General features: G+C 42.1%; 1 protein-coding gene across 1 annotated transcript; it reads left to right on the top strand.

The window, feature by feature from the left end:
- Nucleotides 1-8,321: 8,321 nt before the first annotated feature.
- On the top strand, nucleotides 8,322-9,158 carry LOC138048694 (uncharacterized). Its single transcript, XM_068894835.1, has one exon. The coding sequence runs from the start codon at nucleotides 8,322-8,324 to the stop codon at nucleotides 9,156-9,158; it is 837 nt and encodes a 278-aa protein (XP_068750936.1).
- The last annotated feature ends 842 nt before the right edge of the window (nucleotides 9,159-10,000 follow it).

The raw sequence follows: 10,000 nt of genomic DNA, 5'->3' as shown, positions 1-10,000 counted from the left end.
TCAAAGTTCAAAACTGCGTTAGAGTAGTAATAGTTTATCTTAACCCATTGACCGCTGGGCCAGGGGGGGTTTCCTTAAGGCGTTTGACGTGTCAATGAGTTTAATTGCCAACAAGTCAGCAGAATGAAGACGCGAGGCTGACGAGGAGGCAGCTCTGAGAGCCGAAGCGCGAGAGTGTTTTGTATGCGGAAAAAGTTTCGAGTCCTCCAGAGAAAATGTAATAATAGGACAGGAAAGGAAACAAAGGGCCGCTTATCATGTGACGTCAAAAAAAAAACAGTTAAAGCGCGTGTTTTAATTTGCTGTCATCAGACAAACTGGCATGACGCAACCTAGTTATCTGAGTATTGTGTTGGGTACACTTGTTTTGAGTATTCTTTAATCAAATGATTTATCTTCGAACTGAACCAGCGTACGTGTTCTTATCGGCCGCTGTTGTCAATTTCGGTCCGCGTGCCGTCGTCGATTTTAAATTTTTTTGTTTGTTTTGTGACCGTCTTGTTGTGAACAACTTAATTTAATTTTCAAAGGAACCAATGATGTATCTAAAGTACACAATTAAACGATCAGTTTGACATATAATTCATAGCACTCTGATACAAATCTGCAAATTATGTATTATATCAACTGTATCGTTGGCACTTATCGATAGCTACGTCTATTACTACTTTTTAGTTAAAGTATACTTAGCGGCAAGTCTAATTAAAGGAGAACGGTGATGTTCATCCCAATTTATATTTCGTGCTATGCATAATGAAATTACATCCCTTTAAATGAGTGTAAATGAGTGGATTAGTGGTGTAGAAAAGCGGAAAATACGTGAAATGATATATTGTCTACAACATACGTAGGGTCAGAAAAAAAATTGTCTCATCGATCTGCCATATCCCTCATCCACGCGTTTATTACTGGGTTGCCAAACCCAGTCGGAATCTGGGTTTCATTTCGTGGGTTTTTTTTATTTTTACTAGTAAACTGCACTACTGCAACATTCTTTTATATGGCCTTCCTGCAATTCATATTAATAAACTTCAAAGAGTTCAAAATGCTGCTGCGAGACTTGTAACTAACACTCTTCGCATGTGCCATATCACTCCCATTTTAGAAGACCTTCACTGGTTGCCAATCAAATACAGAATTGAATTCAAAATTGTGCTGTTAACATTCAAGTGCCTCTATGGACTTGCACCACAATATCTGGTTGATGTCGCTCCCCAGTCAAGATATAATCTTAGGTCCAGGAATGCAAGTCTGTTGGTGCCAGCCAAGGCACGGTGCCTACCAACATTTTTTTTTTAATTAATTAATTTTTTTACCCACACTTGGTGACCGAGCCTTTCAGTCGGCTGCTCCGAAACTGTGGAACAGTCTTCCGACCCTCACATTTTTTAAACAAGCTATCAAAACATACTTTTTAAAAACAGCTTTTAATTGACTTATTTATACATATTTCTTTATAATAGCTTTTTTAATTGACTTATTAATTTTGATCTTATTGTCTGTTATGCGCATACGAACATATCTGTATTGCATATGCGCAGTGAAGTGGCGAGGGCCGGGGAAACGATTAACAGACGACTTCTTAAAAAACAGCAATTGTATTTAATGCAAAAGGTTGATAAATACCTAAACAAAATACAGAGTAAGTGAATTCTTACAAAGAATCCGGCTAGTTTAACTTATAACGAGGACGGAAAAAACACTTACCAATTGCTGGATTAGGATGGAGAGCGAGTGAGACAATGAAGACGATTTTGACATATATACGACATTAGTGACATGAATTTACATATGCTGGGAAAACTACTGTGTGCAATTACAACACTAAACACAAGGCTAAAACATGAAACAGAGACCGAGAACAAAGGGCAGAAATAGGTGTTGATTACAGGCAAAAGAAAGAAACAAAACCGTAACACGCAATATAAGTTTTATATTTGTTATTATTATTATTATTATTATTATTATTATTATTATTATTATTATTATTATTATTATTGTCTAACATACAGAGCGTGAGATCGAAGAGCTTCAAAGCCTCTCAGTTGTCAACCACTTCTTCCAGAGCTAAAGGACTCGAAGCTAGGGCAAAGTGTGCTGAGTTGGAAACAAGATTAGCACAGCTAGATTATAATGCGGCGGCCAGGAAGGACACCAGAAGGGTAAGATTGATAACAGAATGCACTGCTTCGAATGCTGTAAGTAAGGTCTATAAAGATGCCATTAAGGAGGACAATGGGAAGTATTTAGGCTCAGATGAGACGGATGGTGAGCCAGACATAGGAACTCATTGCCAAATTGGAAGGGAAGGTGGGCAAGGTTCTGAGTTTAAGGGATTCTCCCTCTCGGCCAGAGAACCGAACAGTCAAATAGCTTTGGCATGAAGGTAAATCAACCAGCCCAGTCAGCAGACAAATAATTGAGGGGCCAACTCAATCCTTACACTCCTGAATTTGAATTATCTGTTCCTCTGCCACGGCACATCGATAATGACAACATCGCAGGAACTGTAAACAACATGATTCCAAATGGAGAAGATTGCGAACCTCCAAATATTTATGATGAAGAGGCAGTGCGGGGCAGTGGTTATGGCGCTTGTCTTGAGATCCGGAGACCCCGGGTTTAAGACACGTTCTGACCACTGGTTCAATTTGTTCCTGGTAGTCCCTGGTTCAACTTCTCATCTGCACTTGTAAATAGCCAACTGGTTTGCCTCTGGCCAGTTGGGATTCTTAACAGTTGTTTTTGAATGTTCTGTTCTGTCATGATTGTGTTTCATTGGCCCTAAAAAGCCCCTATGGGGAGTGGTCAGTTAAGTATGTATTGTATTGTATGAAGTGCAAGCGTCTTTCTGGAAAAGAATGGAGCTTCCAATGTCCCAACCACCGCCCACACCAGCTCCATTTAATGGTGATCCAGCACAGTACTTGCGATTCACATCTAAATATGGAGATTAAGTCGAAAGCAAAATATCTTTGAGTGGCAGTGAGAAAATGAACTATTTACTGACATACACGGCTGGAAGAGCGCGAAGACCTATTGAAAACTATCAAGGCCTCCCAAACGGCTGTCATATTACATAAGGAGTTTTAAAGTGAAGGTTTGGTCAAAATTCTATGATTGTGGAAGCTTTGAAAGCGTCGATTTTAAAGGGATCAAAGCTAAGGTCAGGTGATAGTGAAGCACTTCTCACGCTTTCTGACAAAATTGAGAACTGTTGCCATGCAATGATGGAGCTAAACTCGTGGGAATTAGATTGTACCACCAACCTGAAGCAGATATATGACCACCTACCAGATCATTTGCAGGCCAAGTGGTGTAAATCAGCGAGAATTTGGGTGATACGACTGGTGATAGAGAGCCAACCTTGAAAGTCCTTAGTTACTTCATATGTACAGAATCCTTGACTGAGAACAATCCAATATATATAGCAGAAACAACAGTATCCCAGTGAAAGTTAAGGCTGACACCTCCAAGAAAACTGCATTCCGTCCTAGGTTTACACGTAGTATGCGAGTAACCACCCTCGCAACTGATGTAAGCAAACTGAAGCCTTCACAATTGAAAGCTACGTCTATCAGAGACACCTACAAGGCTTGCAAAGGATCACACGAAATACATAAATGTCCTGTCTTCTTGGCTAAGAATGTAAATTGGTGTCGACGATTCTCCAGGTTTAATGCGCTTTCCTATCGTTGTCTCTCCCCTTCTAATTTACAAAGAAAGTGCCCTCAAAAGGGATGGTTGCACTGGGAAGGACCGTGCTCACCCATTAATTCACCACCCCCTTCTACACTTGGTTGCGCCAACCAGGAGCCAAGTTTACCAAGAGAAAGAAAATAGTCGTCAGCGTTCATCACTAAGTACCAGCCTACGAGTACATAACGCATCTGTTACTGATTCCGATAGGGGATTTGTTTTACTCAAGGTATTAGTCCGTGTTGTTTCTGGGAGTGGTTTGGCCCTGAGTACCTATGGTTTCTTAGACACAGCTGCTATCAGTTCCATGATAAACCCCCGCATTGCTGCGAAATGGAAGCGAAAAGGAGTCCCTGGTAGAGTCAGTCTGAACACTGTACGTTACTCGTACGAGTCACGACTGTGATCTATCCCAGGTGAAATTCCAAATCACCTCAACTCGTCAACCATGTCAACCATGCTCTTCAAATTGAAGATTTGAATGTGTCCAGTCGCTACTGCCCTAATCAAGTAGATTTGTCTGAATGGCCACACCTGAAAGATGTGAAGCTGCCTAGCCACCCAGTAGATGTGAGTGAAGTGTCTGTCCTTATTGGTCAAGCCGTTCCACAAACTGATATCATCTTCGACTATTGCTGGCGCAATGATCTGCAGAACGAGCCGTATGCGACCAAGCTGTGCTGTGCCGGCCCAGGCAATAAGAGAGACGATATGTCTTAGCCAGTCGCCCCCTCAGTCTTTGAATTTTGAATTTTTAAGGTTTGCGAGTCGCACGGATTCATTAACACTGCTGATAGTACCAAGAGCACTGAAGGTAAAAGAGTACTGGAGATTCTGAACAGTATAAGTAAGATTTAGGATGGAAGGTACGTAGTAGGTCTTATGTGGCGGAATGAAGATCCGATAGTGCCAAATAACAGACCACAAGCTGAAAAGAGATTACAACAGTTGAAGAAGCGGTTCCTGCCTGACCCAACGTTTGGCAGTCAGTTTGAAGCAGTAATGAATGACTACATTGAAAAATAATATGCTGTGAAGTTGTCTGAGAAAAAAGCAACCTCTACGTCCGACGACACTTGGTACCTTCTGCACCATGGTGTACTAAATCCAAGCAAATCCAAAGTTAGAGTTGTATACAATGCAGATGCAGTTTGAGGAGGCACGTCACTCAACAAGGAACTTCTGCAGGGACCACAACTGAACATGCTCAGGATATGTGCGCTATATAAATAAAGTTATTGTTATAAATTCACTTATTGGCGTTCTGCTCCGGTTTAGGAAAGAAGAAATTGCTATTGCATCTGACATTGAAAGCATGTTTTGCAGAGTTGGTTGTGTGAAACGGAACATAGATACTTTTCACTTTCTGTGGTAGATTGATGGGCTGAATGAATCTTCAAGTGACCATAAAATTAAAGTCCGTTTATTCGAAAAGGCAGATTCCTCATGCATCGCTACTTGGACCCTGCAAAGAACAGCCACAGATAATGAGCCTAAATTTGAAAATGATGTTTGAGATATTGTCCGAAATAATTTCTACATTGGCGACTGCCTTTTCTCAGTCCCTACCACTGAAGAAGGAATTAGAACATCACTACGACTTAAGCAGTTGCTGAAGAGGGGGAATTTCCGACTGACCAAGTTCACTTCCAACGACTTGAAAGTCTTGGAGGCTATACCAGCTGAAGAGAGAACATTTAAGAGTTTTGATCTGGACAAGCTACCCCTTGAACGGACATTGGATCTACATTGGGACACTGAGACAGACACACTAGCTTCAAAAGTGTCAACTTCCCATGGTGAAGATAATAACCACACGAGACAACATTGCTTAACTAAGGTGAGTTCTACATGTGATTTGCTTGGTTCCGTTTGTCCTGTTCTACTTCCCGTTAAGAGGTTGATGCAAAGGACCTGGCAACTGAAGATTGATTGGGATGATTCATTACCCGTAGGCTTGCTGGAAAGCTGGACAAGGTGGAAAGAAGAACCGTTGCTCCTTAACCATTTACGTCTTCCTCGGTGCTATTTAAGTGGAGGTTTTTTCCTTGATGCATCTTTTGAACTTCACCACTTTGATGATGAATATGGTTATGGAACAGTGTCTAATTTGAGGTAGGAGTCTGGTGACGGAGCTGGTGAATCCACTTTCATCATGGCAAAGAGTCGCTGTAAAAATGTAAATGCTTTGTTTATAATGGAAGTACACTTGGCTATCAAACTAGTTTACAGGCACCCCACTTATAATAACCCGAAGGAAACAATTCAAACTTAACAGGAACAATACATTTCTGTGGTAAGATCGGAATTGCAAGCTGCTACGATCGCAGCACATGCTCATCGCCTGATCTCAAGAGAAATTAATTTGGAGATCTCTGCCTCCTTTTTCTGGACAGACTCTAAGGTCACATTCCAGTATGTAAAGGTTGAGTCTTGAAGGTTTAATACCTACGCGGCCAACAGAGTCTGCGAAATTCGAAGTATATCCCAACCCAATCAATGGAGGTACTGTGAAAGTTCTCTCAACCCGGCTGATGATGCCTCTCGTGGCTTAACAGTGCATCAGCTATTGATATTTGAAAGATGGTTCAGTGGTGCAGCGTTCCTGTTTAACCCTAAAGAAGGATGGCTCAATACTGACATTGATACCTTATCAGACAGCGACCCAGGAATTAAGAATGAGAAGCCCATATTTGTGGCGACGGGACCAGAGAAGTTACAAGAGATACTCACAAGATACTCATGGTGGACAGTTCTGATGATGATTGCCTAGTTGTTGAAGTTTAAAGAGTGCCTAAGATGTCGCAAAAGAGATGACAAGTTTGAACTCTCCAAACACCTCGCAGTGGACGATTTGAAGCTTTCAACTGTTGCCATTGTGCAATTAGCCCAGAGCGAAGAGTTCTCTGAAGAAGTGAAGATTTTTGAGAAATGAGGAAGTGTGAAACGTTCAAGCAAGTTAGTGAAGTTTCGACCGATACTGGATAATGGCTTGGTGAGAGTGGGTGGACGCATTGGTGACTCTCCAGTCACACCTGATGCTAGGTTCCCAATGATTGTTCCACCTAATCACCCAGTTACCCACTTTCTGATTGGATCATAGCATCAGAAACTAGGCCATGCAGGTCAAAGTCACATTCTTGCTCAACTGAGAGAGAAGGTTTGGATTCCAAAAGGAAGGTTCTTAGTTGCTAAGATCTTGGAATCTTGTCTAAACTGCAAGAAGCAAAGAGCAGCCAGGATGGAACAGATGATGGCGGACTTACCAACATTCCGTACAACAGCCTTTGAACCCATTTTCACGCAACTGGAGTCCACCTTTTTGGCCCTTTGAACGCACACAGAGGAAGAGTAGTCGTCAAAAGAGGAGGCGTCGTGTTCACTTGTCTAAACTCTCAGGCCGTACACCTAGAATTGGCCTCCTCCATGCAAACGGATTGTTTCATTGACATTCTAAGGAGATTGATCAGTAGACGAGGCACACATAAGAATATTCACTCCGACAATGGCAACAATTTTATTTGGGCAGCAAGAGAAATTAAAGAGGCCATCGATAAATTGAATAAAAAACAGATCCAAGAAGGCTGTCAGTGGCTTTTCCATCTACCCAAGGCCTCACATGCTAGTGCGATCTGGGAGAGGATCAGTAATCCGAAGCACTCGAACAGCCTTGCGAGCGATACATTGGAAACAGCTTAGTGGATTAGGAAGTCTTGGTTACTGTCGTTACTGAAGTTGAAGCGAATTTTATTTTCCGACCTCTTTGTATTGCCTCTGATGACCCCGATGATCAGGAACCGTTGAGACCCAACCACCTACTGTTGCAGAGAGCGGTCCACAACTTACCACCTGAATCTTTTGTAAAGGAAGACTTATTCTCAAGAACGAAATGGAGACAGGCACAGCTTTTGGCAGATTACTTTTGGAAGATGTGGTTGAAGGAATACATATCGTCCTTGCAGGAGAGACAAAAGTAGCATAAGCCGCGCAGAATGAAGAAGTCGGTGATTTGGTTCTACTTGTCAAAGATTGCCAACCATGGAGCCAGCGGCGAATGGCTCGTGTGAAAGTGATGTTTTTCTTGGTTTTGCTTCTTTGACACCTTTTTATGTTCGGCGTGTCACCCTGTTTTTATGAGATAATTTGTTTGCGAATTTCTCAATAAACTCAATTAAAACAGTGACATCCCGTCTACACGTACTGTTTAATTCTGATAATGGTCCTTCACATCTAAAGTATATTACGAGAACCGATATCCAAATTAAAAATTCCTTGGAGATCTTGTCAATTCCAAAACTCAAAAAGTAACAACTGTTCGTGTCAGTAGCGAAAAACGTGTTTAATATTACTTTTATGAATGTTACACTGTACTGGTGAAAACATACTATTAAACTAGTTTTAAAACTTATACACAGTACTTACAGAAAGTTTAAGCGTACGAGCTTTCGGCTCCTTCTCGGAGGCTTGTTCATATATAAATGAAAAACAAGAATTGTGAAACGGTAACCTGTTAACGGTCACGTGATTTAGCAACACGTGACCGCAACAGATTGTCCCAGATGTGGTGGAGCAGGTATCTTCCAGTGTCACGGTTCACGTCCGGCCTATGAACCCGGATATAGATGGCCTCTTTGATGCCCCGCTCCATCCAACGATCTTCATGGTCTAACACCTCTTTTGTGTTTGATGGTCAGTTCTACCGCCAGATTCACGGAGCACCGATGGGGTCACCAGTCTCACCACTGGTCTGCAATTTATACATGGAAGCCTTTGAGGAATCAGCTATTTCGACCGCACCCATCCCACCTGGGTGGTGGCTCAGATGTGTGGATGACACTAACTGCAAGACAACTTCAAGTGATGCCGATGAATTTACAAAGCACCTGAACAGCGTCGATCCTAACATACAGCTCACGACGGAAACAGAGTCTAATGGAGAATTAGCGTTTCTCGTACTGTACGGCAGGATGATCAAAGTGTATAGGAAACCTACCCACACGGACCAATACCTCAACTGGGAGTCAAATCACCCACTGGAGCATAAGATGAGCGTTGTCTGTACCCTGTTTCACAGGGCCAACACAGTTCCAAGCCACCCTGAGGACACCAAGGCGGAGCTAGAACATGTCAAGGCAGCCCTCAAAGATTGTGGATACCCGGAATGGGCATTACAGGACTCAGACAGCACTAACAAATCTCAAAAAAGCCAACATCATCTACCTATTAGACGAACCGCCATCGTCATCCCATACGTCAAAGGGCTGTCTAAGGAGTTACGACGCACATTGAAACAAAATGAGGTGGACACTACATTTAAACCATACAATACCTCAGACAACTGTTGTCGTTTCCGAAAGACCCACAGAAACAAGAAGACACTTGTGGCCCTATTTATCGGGTTACGTGTCAAGGGGTGGACTGTGGCAGCTCGTATGTGGGAGAGACCGAGCGGACTTTGAAATCGAGGTTCGCGGAGCATCTTAGACCAAGCAGCGCTTCGTCTGAAGTCTCACAGCACATACACAGGGACTACCCTGGACATAAGGTTGAAGTAGAGGTGTTAGACCATGAAGATCGTTGGATAGAGCGGGGCATCAAAGAGGCCATCTATATCCGGGTTCATAGGCCGGACTTGAACCGTGACACTGGAAGATACCTGCTCCCCCACATCTGGGACAATCTGTTGCGGTCACGTGTTGCTAAATCACGTGACCGTTAACAGTTTACCGGTTCACAATTCTTGTTTTTCATTTATATGTGAACAAGCCTCCGAGAAGGAGCCGAACGCTCGTACGCTTCAACTTTCTATAAGTACTGTGTATAAGTTTTAAAACTAGTTTAATAGTGTGTTTAATATTGTTCTGATAATTATGTGCTTCTTCCTCACAAAAATGTGGACCCCACACAAGGTCAAATACGAGCTGACGTTGTGCGAGAAAACCAAGAAGAAAATGATGTAATGGATTACAAGGCCAAGGTCCAAACACAATCTAATTGTAGGCTTCAACTGATTCTCAATTGCTGTTGAGATTTAATTTAATTAAGCAGTTTTGAATCACTTATTAAGTAACTCAAACAAATTTTTGTGCAGTGACTAGCGCATAGCTATATAAATGTTTCAGTGACAGTTTTTATGGAGAAAAAACTTACAGCGATTGTAGATTTTTAAGTCCTGAGAACATCTTTTCTGGAAGTTGAGTTATTTTATTAGTGTGAAGATATCTAAAAATGAAAGTAGGGAAAGCAATGTATAAGAACCTTCTGCCAAGCTTAGTAAAGCTAGGGGGAACGTCAAATCAAA

The sequence above is a fragment of the Montipora capricornis genome, chromosome 5 (assembly GCF_036669925.1).
Source record: "Montipora capricornis isolate CH-2021 chromosome 5, ASM3666992v2, whole genome shotgun sequence".
Lineage (NCBI taxonomy): Eukaryota > Metazoa > Cnidaria > Anthozoa > Scleractinia > Acroporidae > Montipora > Montipora capricornis.
Note: the sequence above shows the minus strand (reverse complement) of the source record. Positions and strands in the feature narration are given on the sequence as shown.